This window comes from Gopherus evgoodei, chromosome 1 (genome assembly GCF_007399415.2).
Source record: "Gopherus evgoodei ecotype Sinaloan lineage chromosome 1, rGopEvg1_v1.p, whole genome shotgun sequence".
NCBI lineage: Eukaryota > Metazoa > Chordata > Testudines > Testudinidae > Gopherus > Gopherus evgoodei.
The window spans coordinates 272,477,737-272,501,451 of NC_044322.1; the positions used below are offsets into that span (position 1 = coordinate 272,477,737).

Below are 23,715 nucleotides of genomic sequence, written 5' to 3' on the forward strand. Positions count from 1 at the left end.
TTAATTTGTGTTTGTCTTCATCACTTCCCTCAAGGGCCAGCAGCAGGCTCCTCAAGTTCAGCAAGCTGGGATGGTGCCAGCTGCTCCCCAGGGAATGGGGTCAGGTGCACCTACAGCAGACCCAGAAAAACGCAAACTCATTCAACAGCAGCTCGTTCTCCTTTTACATGCCCACAAGTGCCAGCGGCGGGAACAGGCAAATGGTGAGGTGCGACAATGCAACCTTCCTCATTGCCGTACCATGAAGAATGTCCTCAACCACATGACACACTGCCAGGCTGGCAAATCCTGCCAGGGTAAGTAGAGAGTGAGCATGTGAGTGTGCTTACAAGAATAAATATAGGATTGGACAGGACTCCATGAAGGAGACAATGCAGTATTTTTCTCACTTATAGAAACTGGGGAATTTAGATTATAAAAGGATTTTGACAACAGGATGCCTCCATGATGACATCTGCATGCTAAGAAAAGAAAGGGTTAAGCACCTTTTGTGATGCAGGAGGCATAGCCACTCAAGTTTTACCCTCATTCTGAAGTACAGTAAAACCTACAAAGACTGATTGCGCGTGAGAATTAGCAAAGGTAGTTGCTTGTAAGAGGTCTCTCTTTTCAAAGGTTTGCACACCAGAGAGCAGTTGTGTTCCATGGCCTCTGTGAGTAGCCACTTGTGACAGGTGGTCTCTCTTCAGAGTTGGTCTCTAAGGCAGGTTTTACTGTAACTGCAATATCTATTAACAATGGCCTGCGGCCATTTGACCTCTGGCCATGATATTGTCAGAGCTCACATGGTAGAGGGTCAACTTTGACAGTACTTGGTTTGGAAACTGCCAAGGGAAATCCCAGTGCAGCAGTAGCTGGTGTTGGGGGTTCAGAGAGTAGAGTGCTATATTGAATCATTAAGCATCCAGTGCCTCATATGCGTGTTTGGAGACTGGTGCTGGAAGTGTACTGTATTTAGGATGACTAATAAAAATTGAGGTTCTGACCACTTCTTTTAGTAAAAGACCTCCAATGGTCGTTTCCTAAGACTTATGGCAAAACTTAAGCTGAACTATGTAGAACTGTAAATAAGTTAAAACAAGACTACAAGGTATCCACAAAACGGGTTCCATTTTGACTCATTATTAACTATAACATGAAGGACAACAGCTTCATTGCCAAAACGGGCATATAAAAAAGTGTATTCCTTGATGGCTTATGTTTACATAGCCCACTTTCCTCCTGATACATCGCGAAGTACTTTACAGATTGCATACATAGCAATCACTCTGCCACCACTGAAATACAGATGTCTCTAAGTTGACTAAAGCAGTTCACCAGCAAATAGAAATCCTACAGTCATAAGAGACAAGTAAAGAACACTGAATCTAGCTAAAACTGCGGGAAGAATTTTAGGTCAGACAATAGTTATCCATACTGGAAGCTGGGCAGAACATGGAGACCAATACCTTTACTCTCTTAAGCACTCTCGAATTTTTTTGTCACTGAAAGTATGAATTAACACCTAGGAAAATGGATGATTTGGGATTGGTTTAATGACACTGAAGCCTCTTGTCTCTAATCTTTACTGACCTGGGAGAAAGTTGAAACAGTGACAGTTGTTGCAAATTTCTGGCTATTCATTGGCTTTTGTACAATTAGTTGATGGAAAAGAGACAGGATCGAACAGTTTGTAGTGGCTAGTGGGCAAGTGCACACTCTTCTGACATCCAAAGCTCATTTGGGGATGCTGACAAGGACAGCGAGCAAACATGAAAAATCCCTTCTGCCCCCAAAAACTGCTTCCTTCAGGTGAAGCATGAGGAAGTTTGGCTAAGAGCACTTGGTGTGTGTGGGTGTAAGTTTGCTTAGATTTCTGATTGCTATTCTGGAAATTCTCACCTGCACTAAATTCAAATTTAAAAGGAAAAATGAGTAAGGAGAGGAGGATGGCATATATATAAAGCTAATGGAAAAGACCTTAACTTTTGTTTAACAACAAAACTGAACTGTAAGACCTCTTGATTATTATCTTCTGCTAAGAAAATACTCTAAATCCTGCCCTGATAAGAGGTTAGACCAGATGTCTTAATAAATCTCTGCCATCTCTGATTAAGATATTTTGTGCTATTATACTTCATAGAGCCATGGCTTGATGGTTGCGTGTGTGTGTGTGCACGTGCGCACGTGAGAGAGAAGCATGTGGAGAACTGAAAATGTAGAATTATCTTTTAAAAATGTTTGTTCCTCTTCCCTTTCCTAGTGGCACATTGCGCATCTTCACGACAAATCATCTCGCACTGGAAGAATTGTACAAGACATGACTGTCCTGTGTGTTTGCCTCTCAAAAATGCTGGGGACAAAAGAAACCAACAATGTAAGCCTCATGTGATCTTTTGCATACTAGATTAACCATAAAATATCATGTTTAGCATTAGATCTGTGTTCCTGTAAGCCCCTAAGAGTATGGATCAGAGCAGAGCTGCAGTGTCATCCAGGATTTAACGTGAGGATATGGATTTTCATGTTGCTTTGGAAGGATATTCCCCCTTTCTCTAGTTAGTACCCAATATAATGTTGAAAGACGCCTTTGATCACTTAATTTAGCTCTTTTTAGCTGGAGAGAGGAGGCCAGCATGATGCTGGGCCTAAGGGCTGGTAGTTCTGAGAGAAGAAATGTTGGGCATGTCCACTTTCATCCCTGTCAAAAGTATGAAACTGGGGTTTGCACACTAAAGATTAAGAAGTGGTGTGTTCTAAGAACTTTTGCCTGCTCAGATCAATATGAAAGTATTAAATGATATTAGTTATATTTATGGCAGGTTATATACTACTTGAATTCAAAGTCCAATTTTGGAATTCTTAAAATTTTTCATTTATAAATGCCCTGATAACAGCACACTATATGTGTAGTTAGAGCAAAAGATTTGTAGGGTTTAACAGGTTCTCTTCTGACTTTCAGCTAAGGTTGAATGAAAGTAATTCCTGCCTCTCACCTGACCAGCCCCTCTTCTTCCCATTCTAAGATGACACATTTCTGACGTGAAGAATATCCTGCATAAAGGCTTTTCTTTTTACCCTGGCAGCTTTTGCATTATGTCCCAGCATGCTCCCCATCCTTCTCCTGGTGTTACTTGTCCGAAATTTTTCTTGCTGCCTGACTCTGCCTTGTTCCTGTCTAAATATCCCGATGCTTCTGTTTCCCAGTATTCCCTCCAAGAAAAAAACCCCAAACCATTCTCCTTGCTACTTTGTGCTTTTCTCACAACTGCTCCTCCAGGCTGTTTACCTCTATTCTAGTGGTTCCCAAACTTTAACAACCCATGAACCCCTTTCACTAAAATGTCAAGTCTCGCGAACCCCCTCCTAAAAATGAATGTTTCCAGGGGTTTTCTCTTTTACCTGAGTATAAATTATAAAAAGCAGTGATCTTAGAAATATAAAATTTGTTTTTATGACATGCTTATTACACATTATTTGATTGATTATTATTTGTCATTACAATATTGTTGTTATGAAAACTTTCCAAGATCTCACTTTCATAGCTTGTGTCACTTTAAATAAGCCTGTTATAAGACAAGGCTCCTATATTTCATCAAGGAGTATCAGATGTGAAACAGCATGAAGTTATTTAAGAAGCCAACTCAAAGAGTTCCTCCTACACAAGCATTCAGGTCTTGAGCAGTCCAGACAAACAATGCATGTTACAACAAAGCTTAAACTTGTTCTTCATAATAATTTTAAAAACAGCAAAAAATATCCACCTCCCTTTCCATTTCATATAAAGAGTCTTGAAGTGTAAATCTCCTCAGTGTGATAGATATGCTTGCTTTGATCTATTTGGCTCTTGGAAGTCCAGGGGATCCAGGCTGCTGGCCCCATGCTGCCCAGTGTCCCTAGGGACAGCTCTGTCTGCCATTAGGGATTTTTTTCCCCGAGAACCCCCTGGGGTTCACGAACCGCAGTTTGAGAACCACTGCTCTATTCTGAAACTATATATCAAGAGAGAAATAAACAACTCCATGACCAATCTGAAGGACTCTGCTCCTCGGGCCTTTAATATCTGATTATGTGCTGCTTGAGCTTTAAACTGTTTAAAGCAAACTGACATGTCTTATACATTTAATAATAGTGTACATTTACTGTTCCCAGTTTATAGTGAAAGTAGTACATTGTGGTAGGATAAAATTCCTCAGACTTCTCATTGTGGACTCTTGACCAGGGTGCTCATGTAACTGCTCTTGTAAAGGGTATATTTTGGTCATACCTACCATTGAAATTTTGTGCATTTCTACCTTTTTCTTTAGTCTCCGTTTCTGATATTTTTGTTAATATAGTATCTGTCTTTTCCAGCATTACTGGGGGGCGCTGCAGCAGGACTTACAAATACTGGCTCTGTAGGGGTAGGGCAACAGACTACGCCCTCTATAAACACTACCAGTCAGATTGACCCCAGCTCCATTGAGAGGGCCTATGCAGCCCTTGGACTGACTTATCAAGGGAACCAGATGCAGACGCAATCCCAGGCTCAAGTGAAGAATCAGCAGCAGGGGCAGTCTCCCCAGGGTCTGCGCCCTATGAACCCCATGAGTAAGTTGACACTCAAGTATTGAAATATAAGCTGTATAGAGCTATCTTCTGTGCTTTATCTAATGCATGCTTCATGTTAAGGAAATCTTGAAGCATTTTCATAAGTATTTTTGTTTCCGAACTGCTTTGTGTATATTCACACCTTGCACAATACTGGAATGCAGGTATGACTTCCTGATCAGACGCAGATTGAAGCATTTTACAGCATTGTCATTTGTTTTGTAGTGTTTGCTTAAAAATTTGAAAGTGCTAAATAGGGAATTGCTGTCCTCAACTCATTGTTTAGATGCTTAGAATCATTCTCTGTCTCTTTGTTGCTTATTGTAGAACCAGCAAAGAGTACTTAGAGGTCTTACCTGGTATCTGAACTACTCAAGGAGTCAAACTGGAGCTGAAGAACCAGTTTGAACCAGTATTTTTACTTGAACCAGAACCAAACCTGAACCATAATTTTGTCTACTCCTGAACCGAAATTGAACTGGAAAAAAAAATTGGGGTTATTGCTTAAAGTAATTTTTCAGCAATTTTAAGTTCCGTATTTTAAAATACTTATGATCTTATTTTCATTATAAAACAAGACAAAATAACAAGCGTGTGATTGCTACCAGAAAGGCTTGTCCCAGTATAATGGGAAGGGTAATAGGAAGAGACCAGCCGAGAAGAGTAGTAAAGGAGAGGGGGAGCAGGGGGCCCCAGAGTGAGATGAGCTTTCTCTCCTGAGACTCCCCTCTGGGAAGAGAAGAGATGGAATGTTCCTCATCCCAAAAGTTAACAGTAACTCTTTAAGCCCAGGGGAAAAGGTAATGGTTCCCCAACTCTTCTCCCTGTTAGACCTCCTGCCAATTATCCCCAATGCCTGGGGCTCCTCCTTCGTTACCCCAGACTGAGTGCTCTTTTTCATTTACAACTTTAAAAAAATACATAGCTGTGTATCTTTAAAACACTTCAGAATAAAACCTTTTAAATGTGACACACAGGGATGATGAGATTCTCATGTGACCCTGTAGCGGTCCATCTGCATTCATGCTTGCAGTAAGTGCAAATACACTAAAGTAAAATGTTTGTTCCATGCCACTCCAGTGTGACTACTCTTGGCAAAAAGATGGTGCATTTGAATAACCTCATTTAACCAAAAAAAAATCTAATGCAAATTAATTGGATGCTTAGAGATTAGCATAGCTATTCTTTGGTTGTTTTTACCCAGGTGAAAAGCCCAGAATAAGCAGAATTTTATCAATTGTTTTCTGTGAAGTAACCTATGTGGTGCATTTAAGGTTCACTTGGTGAATATCAGGGGCTTCCCAACCCATTCTGATTGATGTGACTTTCCTTGTCTCTAGAGACTATTTTCTGGAGAATATTTTCCTATCCTCTAGTCATAGGAGAAGTGTGTGCTAGAGCTAAATCCTGTTTCCAAGGACAGTTGCTCTTTGAAGTTTCTGGAGAGCCTGTTGAGATTCATGTTGTTCTTTATTATTATTATTTTTATTTTATGTATTTTATTATTTTTATTTAATTTAATTTATTTATTTATTAGGTTAGTGGAGAGAAATTAGGCTGCACTACCTCAGAGTGTGGCTCCTTTTATTCTTAAATTCTCTTCATTTTAGCCAATCTGTGCTATTGTCATCTCCGAATATGAGGACCGTAGATAACACTAAAGGACACAGTTCTGCCCTGAGTTACTGTTGATTTTCCTCAGCCTTGGTCTGCTCTTATTCTCATACTTGGCCTTGCTGTTGGCATACAATATAGCTTGATCAGAACAAACCTTTTTTTTTTTCTCCTGCTTGTTTCTATAAATGCAAAATGCTGCTGTAGTTTGCAGATGGCTGATGGATACTTTACTTAACTTTGAAGGTAGCCTGCAAGAGTGTGTCCCCTTTTTTCCAGTTTTGGTTATTATGCTGGGAGAATCAAGCCTGAATGACTAGTCTCATCTTCTCCTAAAAGAAACTGAAACCTGAACAGTTGAGGAAGAGATTTTTAGCCAGACAATAAAACTCATCATTTTATAATACCTGTTTGACTCAGATTCCCATCAGACTTTTGAAAGGAAAGCTCCTTGTGGAAGTTTTGAGTACCACAACTCCTTTAGATGAGAGCTTTCTTCAGTTCTCCAAGTCTAAAAGAGAAAAAAAATCTTCCAACAAACCAAAATATTTTGAAGTAAAAGAACCAACCATAAAATCTTAAACTTTCAAACCACTCCTCTCTTCCCCTCCTCCACTAGTATCTTGAAAACTTGTGAATGATTTTAGCTGTTGTCTAGCTATTCTGCCACAGTCTGTAAAGAATAGCGTTTATGAAGACTAGCCAGTTGGAGCTGATGACGATGGGGGAGTAATCCTTATCTGGATTGTGCTTGATGGGTAAAATGGTAAACTTCTGAAAATGTCCTCCATTGGTGGTGTCAAGAGGTACTATTTCAAAGCTCTTATTGAGAAATTGGCCCATTGAATCCTCTTCAAACCAGTTGTCATTGATTTTTTCACCCTTGTCCCTCTCAAGCACACCCACATTTGTAGGAATACACCGTTCGTAGTGATAGCATCATTTTTAAAGAGCCAGCACTATGATGGCAGCCTGATTGGACTTGGGACTCCAATTTTATGTATTCCTTTGTGAATGTCATCCTTCTTTAGATACTTATTAGCCTCTCAAATTAGGGATTGTCAGTTTCTAGTATTCTTTCCTCTCCCAGCCATAACTTATGAGAAGCCCAACATGCCTTTTGAATAGCTTTGCAAGTTAACATGGAATTTTTACTGACTTAGCCACTCATTGAGGTAAATTCTGATATTCATGCAGATTTGTCAGAGATTTGACCTCCCCTCAGATGCTGTGCTCAGTTTTGTCAGAGAAATAGTAGAAATAGAATGGGTCTTTAGAAGGCTAACAAATTCAGGCCTTGGCATGAGCAACGGCAGGTGAGGAATTGAGAAATTTAAAAACTTGCTTTTTACTTGGAGAAAAATGATGGCAGTAAATAAGAAGGCCCAGTGGCCAATCCTGTTAACCAAATGCAAAGGCAGTAAATAAGAAGGCCCAGTGGCCAATCCTGTTAACCAAATGCAAAGGCAGTAAATAAGAAGGCCCAGTGGGCACTCCTGTTAACCAAATGCCTTTCTGTTCTGTTATGGGTAAAGGGTGAGGTTAAAGGCAACAAGAGTAAAACCAAGAAAAAATTTTCATTGTGTGAAGAGACTTCTGTGGGTCAAAGACATAGCACAGGAATAACTTTACAGTGGAAAATAAAGATGCAAGGGCTGGGAATATTTGAAATTTCCTTAAATCAGCAGGATCGCTGATTCTCTTTTATTGCAGACTTCCTCACTTCCTGGATTTTCCCCATATAATCCCATATTTGGAACTCTCTAGTGAAGAACATTGAGACAGATCAAAATAGGATTACACAAGTGATTAAAACTGGTATCTGCAACTAAATGTTAGAAAAATTACAACCTTAAGGCTTCAGGGCTGATCACCATCTGAGATTAGAAAGAAATGTCCTTTTTCCATGCTGTAGTATTCCACTATTACAGAAACGTTTAACTGAACCCTTCCTCTGACAACACTACCTCTTGTCAAACAGTATACCAATGTAGATGGACCATGACTTGCTTTGTTATGGAGGTTTGTGTCTTGTAACTCTCTCCTGTCTTAGATCTGCCATTATCACCAGATGAATTGTCCGTGGAATTGTAGTTTATCTGAATAGCAGAGCTCAGTCTTGGGACTGACACACAACACACTGTATAAATTAGTGGAGGGAGTGTGACTAAAATAGCAAACAAGATGGTTGCTAACTCCAGCTCTGTAATAAAGGGGAGAAGAAAAGAAAACAATTTAAGAAGATAAAAAGAACAAAGCCAGACTAAATCAATGATTCTGTACCCTAAATATGAATAAGCATCCATAGAGCTAGTTTTGGAAAGAGAAAAAGTGTGAAGAGAGTTGGCCAGATCCCAGTCCTAGAGAGCAGCTTCTGAGGGAGAAAATCCAGCAAAAGAATCCAGTGCCATCAGCCTGCAGAACTTATTTAAAAAAAAAATTGTACTAGTGTGGCTGGGGGAGGAAGTGTGGCAGTGGCCATTTTGGAAAGGGGGAGTGTAGTGGCAACCATCTTGGGGGAGAGGCACAGTAGGCAAGGAGGAAGGATGTTCTAGATGTCTGGGAAGGGAAAGGAATCCTCCAATACAAAGGTCTGTCCCCCCAGAACAAAGAGATGTCCATGAAAGAGTATCTCCACTTCCAGCAAACAGACTTTGGAGATGGGTAGCAAAGCCCCAGTCACAAAGAGTGACCTGGTGGACCTGCTATTAGGAATCAAAAGATGGATAAGAAGATGAGGGAAGAGTTCTAGGCTTTCATTAAAGATATCAAAAAATGAAGTGAGATTAATGGTAAAATATTCCACATCGGATGTGGAAGCATGATTAAATGAGCAATTGGACAGCACTTTTAATCTCAAAAGAATCAGAATTGAAAAGAGAAAATAGAATTAAAACTAGAGGACATGGAAGGTAGAGAACACAGGAATAACATATGGATTTAAAGGTATTCTGGACACATTGGATGGTATGTCAAGGAAAATACTGAAACTGGACAATAAGAATTACATTCATATTGAAAGGGCTCACAGATCCCTTTCCCCAGCCTTTCAGCAGGCTCCAGACAGAGAGATTTGATTGTCTGTCTACAGTACTATCAAGACAAGGATAAAATACTGAGAGCAGTGAGGGAGGGAGCTGAACCACTAGTGATTCTTAACCAGCCCATACAAATTTTCCCAGATATGGTAACCTCAAAAGGAGGAGATGATGATGATAATTCTTTGAGTAGTGTCCTTGTGGGTGCTCCACTTGATGTGTGCATGCTCCTTCAGTCGGAGATTTTAAGTACCAGTGCCCATTTGGCTTGCGCATGTGCCCTATGCATACTTGTGTCCCTTACTGAGGATATATAGGGCTCTGCTGGCAAACTGCCCTCAACAGCCCTGGCCTGACACACAGCAATTTGTAGCACCTGCCTAAGCGTGGCTTCTATTTTGCTAGACTATTTTTTAGATTTTTTCTTACCTTATTACTACTTAGTTTATTTCATTCTTGTTTTGGTTTTCCCATTTTTCTATGGGTTGGGACTTTCCTCATTGACCATCCCCCTGTACAAGGGGTCCTTCCTCAGAAATCTTTTCTCTTCTGGGATATGCCTGTATCCCAAGATTTCAAATGTTCTCACTTGCCAGAAACCCTTCCCAGTGAGTGGCAGCCATTTGTGCTGTATTCACTGCTTTAGGGATACGTATGTACCATCTTAAGTACAAGTTTTTCACTATCTTCAAGAGCCACTCAAGGAAAGACAGACATAAAGCATTGACTCCTTTTGATGGAGCTCTGTCTGTCTCACTTCAGATCCAGGCTCAGAAACTGGAGGGCATCAGCCTCTGAGCGACCAGTGTTCCAACAACTCTTGTGGTTGCTTACCCTCTAGGACTTTGAGGGACAGACCTATGAGTGAATCTGGAAGACCACCCTCCAAGAGGAGTGTCGAGTCGCCTCACAAAGACCATTCTAAAAGGTCTACCAGACTGGAGACTTTGCACCCTACAGAGGCTTCAAGTGGTCTTGATACTGAGAAATCATCTATCCTAAGTCCCTGTCAGCCTTTCAAAGTGCACAGTTCCCACCTCTCAGTACAGAAGCCATTGGTACCATTCAAACTTGGGTGAGAGACTACCAATCCTAAGAACTCTAATAAGAAGGCAGTACACTCTTCTTCTACTGCTTTGCTCATACCTAGAGCATCAGTACAGCGAGTATGGATACAGTCATGCGACTCTGGATACCTCACACCTTTATCCTTGCCTTTTTTGAGTGGGACTCACCACCACGCTGGCTCACCTGGTACTGCAGGAATTGAGATTCTCAGAGGACCCATTTATTTCCAAGGAGCCAAAGTCTCCTTGGTGTTTGAGACTTCCAGTACCACAACTGGTATTATCCTTCATATCCCACCTTTTGCAAAGACTGCCTAGATCACCAGTACTGGCACTTTCTGAAATATACCAGTTACTTCTCTTTTCACCTGCCTCTCCACTAGACTATAAAGAGGTGGTGAGTACTTCAGACTCTCTGATTTCTGTGCAGGATTCTACTGATTACCTACCTATGTTTGACTATCCAGAACCTGACCTGTGGGGAGGAGAGATTCAGGTTTCTACCATTAAAGCCCACCAAACATCTCACCTGGTATGACCAACCCAGGATGTCCCTTCCATTCATTCTCTCTCCCTCACACTCTCACTCTCACACACGTCTTCCCAGTGGACATACTGGGATCCCTGGGCTATCTACTGGCAAGAGTGTTTTTTAAAGTGCCCAGTGCTCATATGGATTACTCTTCTGCAGTTTTACAGCAGAAGCAGGATGCCTGTGAAACAATCAGCGAGGCCACTGGATGATAGAGTGCTAATAGAGCACTCAAAAAAGGCAAGGCTGTTGAAGAGAAGCTAAATGAATTCTTTTCATTGGTCTTCACTGCAGAGGATGTGAGGGAGAGTCCCATACCTGAACCATTCTTTTTAGGTCAGAAATTTGAGGAATTGTCCAAGATTGAAGTGTCTGTAGAGGTGGTTTGGGAACAAATTGATAAAATAAACAGTAAGTCACCAGGACCAGGCAGATGGTACTTGCCCAAGAGTTCTGCAGTTTCATATACAAGTTCCATCAGAACTATTAACTGTGCAGTGTAACCTATTCCTTAAATCAGACTCTATACCAGATGACTGGCAAATAGCTAATGTGATGCTGATTTTTTTTTTAAGGCAATTCTGACAATTACAGACCAATAAGCCTAACTTGAGTACCACGCACGTTGGTTGTTACTATTGTAAAGAATAGAATTATCAGTCACTTAACATGATACGTTGTGGAAGAGTAATCATGGCTTTTGTAAAGGGAAATCATGTCTTACCCTCACAGAATTCTAATATATTGGTATCAACACATATTTAGACATGGGTGATCCAGTTGATATAATGTACTTGAACTTTCAGAATACCTTTAAGGTCACTCACCAAAGGCTCTTAAGCAAAGAAGGTAGTCATGGGATAAGAGGGAAGTTCCTCTCATGGATCAGTAACTGGTTAAAAGATAGGAAACAAAGGGTAGGAATAAATCCTGTTTCTACAATGGAGAGAGGTAAACAGAACAGGGACCCCAAGGATCGGTACTGGGACCAGTAGTGTTCAACATATTCCTAAATGATTTGGAAAGGGAGAAATTTAATTTTAATGAGGTGGTAAAGTTGCAGACAATACAAAATTACTCAAGGTAGTTAAGGGAGGGAATCTCACAATATTGGGTAATTGGGCAACAGGATGACAGGTGAAACTTGGTGTTGATAAATGCAAAGTATTGCACATTTGAAAATGTAATCCCAACTATACAGAGAAAATACGGGATCTACATTAGCTGTTACCACTCAAGAAATCTGAGGCATTGTTAATAGCTCTCTGAAAAAATCTGCTTGGTGTGCAGCAGCATTTAAACAAGCAAATAGTGTTAGAAAGCATTAGGGAAGGGATAGATAAGAGAAAATATCCTGCTGAAACTATATAAATCCACGGTACACCAACCGCTTGAATTCTGCACAGTTCTGGTCACCATCTCTCAAATATATTAAATTGGCTAAAGTACGGAGAAGGACAACAAAAAACAAAAATGATTGGGGTATGGAACAGCTTTCATAGGAGGAGGATTTAAAAAGACTGGAACTGTTCATCGTAGAGGTGAGAGAGAGGGGATGATATAGAGGTCTATAAAATCATGAATAGTGTGGAGATAGTGAATGAGGAATTATTTGTTCCTTCACATAACATACGAACCAGGGGTCACTAAATGAAATTAATAGGAAGCATGTGTAAAACTAATTTAAGAAAGTACTACCTCACACAATACATAGTTAACCTGTGGAACTTGTTGCCGGGGGATATTTGTGAAAGTCAAAAGTGTAACTTAGTTCAAAAAAGAATTGGATAAGTTCATGGAGGATACCTCTGTCAGTGGCTATTAGCCAAGATGGTCCGATGTGCAACCCCATGCTCAGGCTGTCCATAAACATCTGACTGCCAGAAGGTGGGAATGGACGACGGGATGGATCACTTGATCAATTGCCCATTCTGGTTGTTCTCTCTGAAGCATCTGGCATCGGCTCAATGCTGGGCTAGATGGACTATTGATCTGAACCAATATGGCCATTGTGTCCTTATGTTTAGTTCTGAATTACTAACTGTCACCCAATTGTTGCAAAATAGTGATACTAATTGTACCAAGTTCAGTTCTTGTTTTTTAAATTGAACATATACCACAAAAGTGCAAAGAACAACTTCAAGGAATCATTGCAAAAGGGCAGCTGTTGGCTATAGCAACCGTGCAGGCTTTTCATTCCATTGCTATGGCAGTAGTAATGCACAGGGTATCATAGCTTTTGGACATTGTGATTGTGATGACTGAACTCTGTAGAGGGGCCTTCTTTTAGATGTTCTAAAATTATTCAGTGACACCACAGACAATTCGCTGCATACTTTGGAGGACTTCAGGAGGACCTTTCATTTTCAGAATATCTATGCCTGCAAATAAAGAAGTTTAGTCTATCTCAGGCGGCTCCAGAGATCACGCCCTTCTCAATTCTCTGCTTTCCATAGATTGTCAGTGCCACCTAGAATAAAACCCAGATTTCATAAGGAAAGTTATTTAAGTTAAGTGCCAGTGTGGACGCAAGAACAAATGGATATAAATTGGCCATCAGCAAGTTTAGGCTTGAAATTAAGCAAAGGTTTCTAACCTTCAGAGGAGTGAAGTTCTGGAACAGCCTTCTAAGGGGAGCAGTGGGGGCAGAAAATCTAATTGGCTTGAAGACTGAGCATGATAAGTTTATGGAGGGGATCGTATGATGCGACTGACTACGATGGCATGTAGCCAATCTGCAACTGCTAGCAGCAAATAACTCCATTGGCTGGTGATGGGACACTAGATGGGGAGGGCTCTGAGTTACTGCAGAGTATGTTTTCCTAGGTGTCTGGTTGGTCTTGCCCACATGCTCTAGGTCTAACTGATTGCCATGTTTGTGGTCTGGAAGAAATTTTTGCCAGGGCAATATTGGCAGACATTCTGGGTTTTTTTGTCTTCTCTGCAGCATGAGGAACAAGTCACTTGCAGGTTTAAATTAGTATAAATCATAGGTTCTCTATAACTTGAAGTCTCTAAACCATGATTTGAGGACTTCAGTAACTCGTCAGAGGTTAGGTGTCTATTAAAGGAATTGGGGAGTGAGGTTCTGTGGCCTGCGGTGTGCAGGAGGTCACACTGGATGATAGATTCAGAAGGTTGGCAGAGACCATCTGCTACAGCAGCCTCAACTCAGGAGCCCAATGATAGCCAAACAGACTTTTTGACTCAATTGAGGAGCGCGAACATGCTGATCCAGGCCTCTTGCATCATGTTACCCTTCTCAACTTTCCACCTTTTTGGAGATCATCTCTTCCATTTTTCACACCTCATGAGAGCAGAGTATCTCTGACAGAGATGATTGTTGGAAGTTGTAACAACTTTGGGTTACTCCTTTCAATTTCATTCCATTCTCCCTTTCTGTTCCCTTTCAGAGGGACCCCTCTCATAAACCTTTTCTGAAGCAAGAGGTTCAGTCTCTTCTCTCTTCAGGAGCAGTTCCTACTCAATACAAGGAAAGGGTCTCTATTCCAAGGACTTCTGTTCCCAAATAGAAGGGTAGATGGAGACTGATTCTAGATCTATGGATGTTGAATACTTTTGTCAAGGTGACAGACCTTCAGGATACCACTGGCGGACATCATTCCATCTCTGGATCTAGGGGACTGTTTCCTGATGCGCAACCTTCAGGATGTTTTCATATTGCGATACGTCCTTCTCACAGGAAATTTCTACACTTCATGATATGGAAGACCATTACCAATATCTCATCCTTCCTTTTTGTGTTAGCTACTGCTCCCAGGTATTTACAAAAGTCATGGCAGCAGTAACTGCATAACTTTTGTCAATGGTGAGTAATCATCTACCCCTGCCTTGACGACTGGCTTCTCAAGTGATATGCCTACACAGATAAGCAGCATTCTGGTCTTTGTCTCTGTTCAGCAGTATTGGTCTTCAGCTAAACTTCAGGAAGTCTTCTTATCTTTACAAAAGAGAGCCCCTAAAATCTCTATTTGAAACGCTAATGCAGCCAGAGCTTATCTGCCAGGTTCCTTGCGCTGTCACATCTGATTGTGTGAATTCGGATCTGTTCTTAAGTCACTGCCAGATCATGCCTGTAGCATGTGCCTTTTGTTAGATTTCATGCTCAACTGCATCTATGTTGCTTCCAAGCCTGCTTCAGATCTCTAATCCTCGTCATATCCCGGTTTCCCTTGAATGGTGGAAGAATCCAAAAAAGTTTGTTTGGGGGTCGGGTTCACCCACCTTCTCATGTGATAGCTTGATATGTCCTCCTTTGAATGGGGAACTCTTCTTTAGGAGCATACTGTCCAAGGCAGAGGGTCTGCCCAAGAGTCCACCTTACGCATCAGTGTTCTGGAGCTCAGAGCTGTCAGGCATGCCTGTCTGCACTTTCTTTTCATGATTCAAAGCCAGTCAGTCCACACAGTGACAGAGCGCAGGGCCAGTATGTACTATTATAGACGAGGGAGAGCAAGATTCTCTTTCCCTCTCCACAGAAGCCATGAAATTACGGAACTGGTACATAGCTCACAATATTCTGATCTCGGCAGTCTGCCTACCCACCGAAACACTGAAGGTGACAGTCTCAGCAGGTGCTTCACTTAGTGGGAACTAGACAGAGCTGGACTCTGATATTTCTTGCCTGGGATTTCCAAAAACTGATTTTTGCCCCCCTAGCCAATCAAAAACCTGTGCAGTTCTGTTCAAGGGGACGGTTGGGCCACCATTCTCTGGGCAATGCCTTTCTCCTTTCCTGGGCAAAGAAACTCCTATATGTGTTTCCTCCAATGCCACTGATCCTCAGGGTCTTAAACAAAACCAAGCAAGATAAAGCCATGATTATCTTGTTTGCACCAACTTGGCTGAGATGACAAATTTTGGTTTCCTTTTCATCTTCTCCTGACCAGCTATCAATCTTCTGCTGATGCCTGGTCTTCTCACACAGGACTCGGGATGTCCTTCAAACCAACCTGAACACACTGTGGCTCAAGGCCTGATACCTAGATGGTTCTCTGAGCTAGTACTATCTTACTGCCATAGGGGTTCAGGAGATTCTACTGAACAGTAGGGAAGATTCCATTAGAAAGACTTAAAACCTTTTTCCATTTCTGAAGTTGTCATAGATGTGTTTTGCCATAATTTGTCTCCTATTGATTCTCCCACCGTGAGGTATTAGAATACTTATTTACTTTTTGAAGAAAGCAGAACTTGCTTTGAGTTCTGTCAGTTCACCTAGCTGCCATCACTGCATTCCATGCTGCAGTACAAGGCTTCTCAGTATTTGTTCATCTTGCAATGTCAAGATTTATACAGGATCTGTCAATCCTCTTCTCTAGTATTAGACACCTTACTCCCTCCTGAGACTTAAGTTTAGTTTTCAGTGCTTGGATGAAACCACCCTTTATAGTGTTAGTGATCTGCTTGCTTCTGAACCCCTCCATAAAAGCAGCATTCCTAGTGGCTATTATCTCTGCCTAAAGCGGTGGAGAACTGGCTGACCCTCCATATTCCATTGTTTTCAAAGATAGTTTCTTTGACCATTCTATGCTTCTTACCCAATATTACTTCAGATTTTCATGTCAATCAATCCTTTCATCTCCCCATATTCTACATCAGTCATTAGTCAAAACAGGAAGCTGTTCTTCATATCAGATGTCAGAAGAATGTTGGCTTATTATCTAGGCAGGTCTTGACTTTTCTTAATCCCTCCCTGAGATTGTTTTTCTGTTGTGGACAGAGCTAGCAGTGACAACCCAGTGGGTTTCTGGTTGCGTACTCACCTGTTATGTGGCTGCTAACATTCTCTCCCCTTCTAAAGTCGTTGTCAGTTCTACAAGATCATACTCCATGTCTGGGGCTTGGCTAAAGGACTTGTTTGTTATGGAAATATGCAAGACTGCTATGTGAGGTTCAGTTCACTTTCCCTAGACACTGTGCCTTGGTTGATGCTTCCTGCATAGAATGCTGATTTTGACTTGGCTGTCTTACAGACAGCCTTAGGGGCGTTGGCACTCAGTCTGTCTCATTCAGTGGGTACTGCTAGGAATTATGGTGGTTGATGCCCACAGAGAGACTACTTGAAGAAGAGGAGGTTACATACCTTGTACAGTAATTGGAGCTCTTTGAGATGAGTCCCTATGTGTGCTCCAGTGCCCTGCCTGCCTGCCTTCCTCTCTGCTTCAGAGTCTTCTCTCTTTAGGGCTTTGTGGTGGAGAAGGAACTGAGGGCAATTCGCCCATGCAAACCCACATATCCTTGGTACAGAGCAGGAGTATGTGTACAGCACATGCATTAGCCTAATGGGCCCTGCTACAGAAAATCTCCACTGAAGGCACATGGGGCACAGACACATTCAAAGTGGAGCACCCACAAGGACATATATCTTGAACTCCAGTTACTGTAAAACTTCTCTCCTCTGTTCTTTTCTCATGCCTCTCCAGTCTTGGTGGCATTGTTGGAGAGGAAACAGGAGGAGATTATAACAGCTGATCCAAGAAATTATCAGAGTTGATACACACGTTGGCCTCTGATGACCTAGAAATATACAAGTCGCAATGTACACGGATTGGCAAAGGAATCAATATTTGCTTAATGAAAAATGACTATTAAATAGGAGAAAATACTCACTTGAGGCTTTCAAGACATTTCATAACTCTTCAGAGCTATCCATATGTATGTCTTTTTTATCCATAGTTTTCCCTCTCTTGAGGGAGGAGGATTGAGTGCAGAGCTTGTGTGGTGGTGATCCATTAATTTTAATATATTATTCCTTTTTCTATCTAGATGCTAATCCTATGGGTGTGAATGGAGGTATGGGGGTTCAAGCCCCTAATCTGCTGCCTGAGTCGATGTTGCATTCAGCAATGAATTCCCAAAAGTAAGTTGAACATTTCACATGGATTTAAAAAAAGTCTGAAAATACTGAACAGAATTCACTTCAGAAAAACCTGAGGGGGGGAAATCCCTACTCCCATGTTGAGAGATTTGTATAATCTTTGCAATTAAGATTGGAAAAAGGGGAATGTCTTTGGATTTGAGAGCATTTTTGGTATGGTTAAAAGAACATCAGGTCTCATGGATTACTACGGTTAGGCTGAGTGAGTTTTTTGCTAGACCTCAAATACGCAGGTGTTACTGGATGTGATGATGTATTGCAAATCTGTCATCCCTCTGCCGTGGGGTTAAGAGACACTCTAGTGCCTCATCTTTCCGATGAGATATAAAGAGGTAATTACAACTTCTGTCAGAGTTTTTGCAAGGGAAATGAAGTAAACCCCAGTGTGGGGGCAAAATTCCTTTTAGGTAGTGGCTCTGTTTTCCATTGGATTTGGTAGAGTTCATGTCAGTCTCCTAAATAGTTTTGCAGTGCTGCTGCGTACTACTAAACATCCATCTTGCTTCACTCCAGCGGTGGGTTGTGCTTCCTTGATCAGTGAAGTGATTTTTATATAGTGTGTAAATCAAATAGTAAATAGTGATTTGTCATCCTTAAGTATAAAATAGACTATTCATGTAAGATAAGTTTGGCACTTTTTCCTCCTCTAACATATTCTTATTCTATTTCAAAGTCCCATGATGAGTGAAAGTGCAGGTGTTACCAGTTTGGGAGCTATGCCAACAGCAGCACAACCATCCAACACCGGAATTCGAAAACAGTGGCATGAAGATATTACTCAGGACCTCCGAAATCATCTTGTCCATAAACTGTAGGTGTCTGGTATCAAAACAAGGTCTCCCTCTGCCAAGGAAGGTTGGGAGAACTGGAAGGGTTGTAGTATTTTCCAAGACTAGAAGGCTAAGGAATCAGTTGAACTTAAAGAAATATAAGCACAAAAACGTTTTAAAATGTTTTGTAGTTGCACCGCAATGTGCTTCACCCAAAAAAGTAGAGAAACACCTACTAGAGAGTAGCTTAGGCTTTAAAGTTGAGGAAGCCTGTTGCTTTGAGCAAGATAGGACATGAAAGTGGATTTTGATGGAGTGATGGTCAGAAGAAATAATGGCAAAAATATGGGATGATTTGCTTTCCTTATATTAAATCCTAAAATTATATCTAAAGCTACTTTAGGTCTGATCCCTATTGTATCAAACATGCTCCTCTGTGCTCCAAAATGTCAGTATTGGGGGAGAGATCAGGAAAGCATTGGGGTTATAGTGACCCTTAAAGCTGCAATGTATGATGATCTCTAACTTTCTTTAGATGCCTGAAATAGAGATTAAAAGCCCTTTATGTTTGAACTTCATTTGGGGCCATTTATTTAAATTTAAAAGTTGCATATTTTTAATCTGTTTCATCGTTTTTCCCTCTTCAGAGTCCAAGCCATATTTCCTACCCCCGACCCTGCAGCATTAAAAGACAGGCGCATGGAGAACCTGGTGGCATATGCACGGAAGGTAGAAGGTGACATGTATGAATCTGCAAATAGCAGGGTGAGTTGCCATATTTTCCCACCAGAGCTGCAGAGAGCCTGCCATGAGTCTGTCAGTGTAGTGGACAGAACTCAAAACTGCTGTGGAGACTAGGCAGCTTCTAGTATTCATAGGGTCAGTGTTCAAATACTGTCTCAATGTACCATTAATAAATTAAGTAGTGTTCATGGGGTGGGAGTGGAGGCCTAACTGACAAGTTGGGTCCCTAAAATAAGTAAAAGTGCAGAGATTTTTTTTTTTAAGGTGATGCTGACTTATGCAAGGGCAACAGCAAGCTCCAATCTCTTCTTAGTTTCAGATCTTGTCTTTCTGCTTGAGACATGTTTGTGGTCTGAAAGCTTTTTATCCTAATGTGCCATGCTTGAGGTTTCTCATTTTCTACCAAATACACTATAAACCCAGAGCTTACCCTTTACTGTGGTGTGTGTCAAATAAATGGACAATATGGGTAGAATAAATCCACTGTCAGCCTTCAGTTGCAGGAAATACAGTGGAATATGCTCGCCTAATCCTATGGGAAAATCACTTCTCAGCACTCTAATATGCAGGGGAGAGAAGGAAGTCTTTCCCAACCCTAAACTTGGTCATCAATTTTTAATCCGTAAGGTTTACATCTCTCTTGTCTCTTTATACCCGAACAGGCAGAGTACTACCACTTGTTAGCTGAGAAGATCTATAAGATTCAGAAGGAACTAGAGGAGAAGCGAAGGACCAGACTGCAGAAGCAGAACATGATACCAAATGCACCAGGCATGCCACCAGCTCCCATGAATCAAGGGCCCAACATGGGGCAGCCACAACCAGGGATGTCTGCAAGTAAGAACATTTGGGTTAGTTAATAAAAGGGAATAACTTTTGCAGGGAAATCATTATAGTGGGCCAGAATGGGAGCCTTTCTCCCCCATTTTATGGATAATCTTACAAAATTATAATTGCCTAATTCTCTAGAAGAACTTGAAGTGGCTCAGTGTGTAATAGTATGTGGTTCGGTGGTGAGAGCATTTTCCTGTTATTGCCTATTCACTATGTGAGATTTTGCAAGAACTACTTGCAAAATCTCTGAGTTAACTCGTGTTTAATTGGTGGAGAAAATGGTGTTTGACAAGAGAGGCAAAACTTCACATGGGATCTTGTACACTAACTGAACGTGCCACTGTCTGTGGATACCAAACCCTTGTTTTGGAGAGTGTAAGCAGAGTTGTTCTGTATTGTCCTAAAAGTGACAAGACTTAGACTCTGACTGATCAACTGAGTGAATTCCAGAGCTGAGCCTATTTTTGAGAATACCCAACCACAGTGTGAATGAAGAATTCAGCTCTGGGGACTGAAGTCAACCGTTACTTGGTTAATGGCCATTGTTATAGCGGCTATGGAAAGAGCTCTGAGATAGCTGGGTCATAAACCATTTACAATTTGGAATTGTAATCAGTTTAGAGCATTTGTGTGATGTGGTCTTGACAGCCTGCCCTTACTTATAAAGTTGCCATATTCTGCACTTTTTGCAGCTTCCTGGTGGCTATTTAAAGGTAATCCAAAGTGGAGAGCACATTGCTGTAAGCTAGCCTGGAGCTGACACATGCCTAGAAGGCACTGCAAAAGTTGTCATTGGAGAGAAAAAGATGTATATTAATCTCTTGAAAATTCAGAAGTAAAAAATATTTTTGCCCAGAAATGCATTTGGGAATTCAAAATTAGAAGTTCAATAAGACCCCAAAAATGCATGTCACCTTAACAGATGAACAGTTGCCTTCAGTTGTGGGTGAAGTCAAAATCTCAGTGTATTTCTCATAATGCTTCTCCTTCCTTCACAATAATCACTTCCATGTTAACCAAATGGAGCCCCTAAGTGCTGTGGATGCAGTGGATGTTGTCCAGGTTTCTCCTTTGGCCAGGTGCTGGGATATCAGAGAAGAAATATTGTTTGGTCTTGATGGGAGGGGAAAAAAGAAGTAGAACTAGATATTAGCATGCTGATCTTGAAGTCTGTAGTATCACTCCAACAGTCCCTCAGACATAGTAAATAAACTGGGTGACAAGATCAAATTCTACAGGACTGCCTGGGTATTAGCATTTAATGTCTAAAACATCGTCAGGTGCAGTGCACTTCATCTGGGTAATGCTAAGCAATAATTTAAGGGCTTGGATTGATGGATGGTTAAATTTCCAATCATTTCTTGCTCAAATTCTCACGATACACTTACAATGGTATAACTTCCACCACCAGTCCAACAACAAACAAATCTACTCATGGCCAAGGAATATTAGACAATGGGTGTAGAAATATCAGCTTGGGTGATCAGTGTGATAGAGTAGACTAGGGGGTGGGATGGGACAGACACCGTCCTATGTTCTACCTTTCTTTCTCCTTCCAGTTAGTCTCAGTCTCTTTTTTATATTTCTGTAAATTTTACAGTAATTAAATGACAAATTACTTGTGCTAAAACATACTTGTTTAAGATTAGTTTTGTGTTGATGCAAGGTGCTGAAATGACAGCTCTGGAGATTGAAGTTCTCTAAATACAATTGCAGCTCTGTAAACTTATTTCACAGAATTATTCCCCTTGCCCAGTATGGCCATTCTCCTAACAGACCACCTACCTCTAAGAATATATTGGATTTTTTTTCTCTTGTGCTCATTCAGTTCTTGAACTTTAGAAGCACTTTACAAATAGGAATTTAGCTGAATATTGAATTTCATGCAGTCTGCTAAACAGCCATCATACTGTAATGAGTTTTGCTCACCAGACTGGGGTTAGATGGAATTAGTGATGTAGAGGCAAAAAGCTAAATATTTTTCCCAATCCCCTGAGCCATCCATTCACCTCAGAATGTCACTGTACAATTGGGTTAGTCTAGGGGTTTTTAAAAGTGAGGATGCATTTTGATGAAAAAGTTTGAACTTGATTTCAGTGTATGAGATGCAGGTCCTTTCAAGGTTGGTGCTCTAAGTGAATTTGTCAGTCTGCTGTTTAACCTATACAGAACAGTGTTAACACTGCTTAATAGTGCATGAGACATTTTAAGCTTCTGGCAATATAGTCATTGTAACTCGTTAATATGCTGCAGATCAGTCCTAAGCTTCACAAAGTTCAGACATCTTAAACTATTTTTGGTTAAGAAATAGCACACGTTTGTATTTACAAGTTTTTCCATCTTTGTTCCATTGAGTCATCTTTTAGGACCTAACATGGTCTCACTGTGTCTGGAGTTAATTTGAATATTTCCCAATAAAGTAATTGTTGTAAAAGTGAAGTTTGAGAGGATGGACTATTGTCTTAACTCCCTAACCTCTGTTTTTCCAACTCTTTTTTTCAGATGGTCCCCTTCCTGACCCAACCATGATTCGTGCCAGTGTGCCAAATCAGATGATGAATCGCATGCAGACGCAGCCGGGTAAGTGTTCCAAAGAAAGGAAGCCCATGTAATTCCAAATGCATGTGGATAGGATCGTGGATTCTGCCTTCCCCAATAGCTATATGACATCAAGCAGTCCTCACTGGAGTCTACTAGAATGTAGTTTTCTCTGCTCTTCACCAAAACTCATACCTGAAAGCAGGGACATGGATACACAAGTCTTTCAGGAAAACCTAGTTTGTGTTCTGAAGGAATGTGAAGGAGTTTGGGTTGACGTGTTTAACTTGATTTCAAACTTTGCCAAGCAACTGGTTAATGTAAAGACAGATTTATCTTAGCATACTGGAGTTGTGTGTAAAATACACTTCGTAAACAAAAAATATCCTTTCTCTTCAAGGCAGGCTCAAAAACGATTCCATTGACTCAGAAGCTTGTTACTAGGTTTATGTGCATTGCTTTCAAAAGGCTTAAAATACCTAAGTTAGAGCCTGAAGTACGTTGTGTGGCATACTCAAAGATGTGTGTTGATAGAGACAAAATTAGGAGAGCAGAGGCAATATTTTGTTCCTGTTCAAACAGTGAATGATGTCCAAATGAGAACTGAAACTTTTTGTTTTAAAATCTCTTTGGGATAAATACACAGGAATGAACCAGTTTGGCCAGATGAACATGCAACTGCCATCCATGGGTCCCCGGCAAACCCCTCCTCTTCAGCACCCTGGACAGCTAAGCCAGGCTGGGGCCATGAACCAGGTCAGGATGTTTTTCAGTCCAGTATGTTGAACTCTTTAGGTTTGATATTCCTGTTCAACTATGGTTATCTAAACAGTAATTCTTTGCTTGCTCTATGGTCCTGTTGTTTCTCCCTTTGCATCTCCACTATGAGTAGCCAGTCTTTACAAATCAGTGAGGGAACTGCTGATACTGGCTTAGATTTAAGATTGTATGTGCAGAGGAATTTCAGAAACTAGCTCAAAAACTTCAGGCATGATCTCAGTCTGAATTCCAGAACTCCTGTCATAAACTGAATTAGGAAGTAAATGTAAAAATATGATCCTGCTTTTGAGTAGACCATTAGTATATTTGCCATGCTGCATTACATCACATG

At 40.9% G+C, this 23,715-nt stretch overlaps 1 protein-coding gene across 2 annotated transcripts in view; it reads left to right on the forward strand.

Annotated features, from left to right (window-relative positions):
* Positions 1-23,715, forward strand: part of LOC115643178 (histone acetyltransferase p300-like) — a 125,239-nt gene that overhangs the window by 56,827 nt on the left and 44,697 nt on the right. For both annotated transcript variants that reach the window (XM_030547029.1, XM_030547037.1), the window contains exons 4-12: positions 35-296; positions 2,243-2,356; positions 4,333-4,569; positions 17,607-17,700; positions 18,392-18,529; positions 19,136-19,253; positions 19,895-20,069; positions 22,569-22,646; positions 23,251-23,360. In XM_030547029.1, coding sequence (XP_030402889.1) covers positions 35-296; positions 2,243-2,356; positions 4,333-4,569; positions 17,607-17,700; positions 18,392-18,529; positions 19,136-19,253; positions 19,895-20,069; positions 22,569-22,646; positions 23,251-23,360 — 1,326 coding nt within the window. The remainder of the gene's footprint in view (positions 1-34; positions 297-2,242; positions 2,357-4,332; positions 4,570-17,606; positions 17,701-18,391; positions 18,530-19,135; positions 19,254-19,894; positions 20,070-22,568; positions 22,647-23,250; positions 23,361-23,715) is intronic.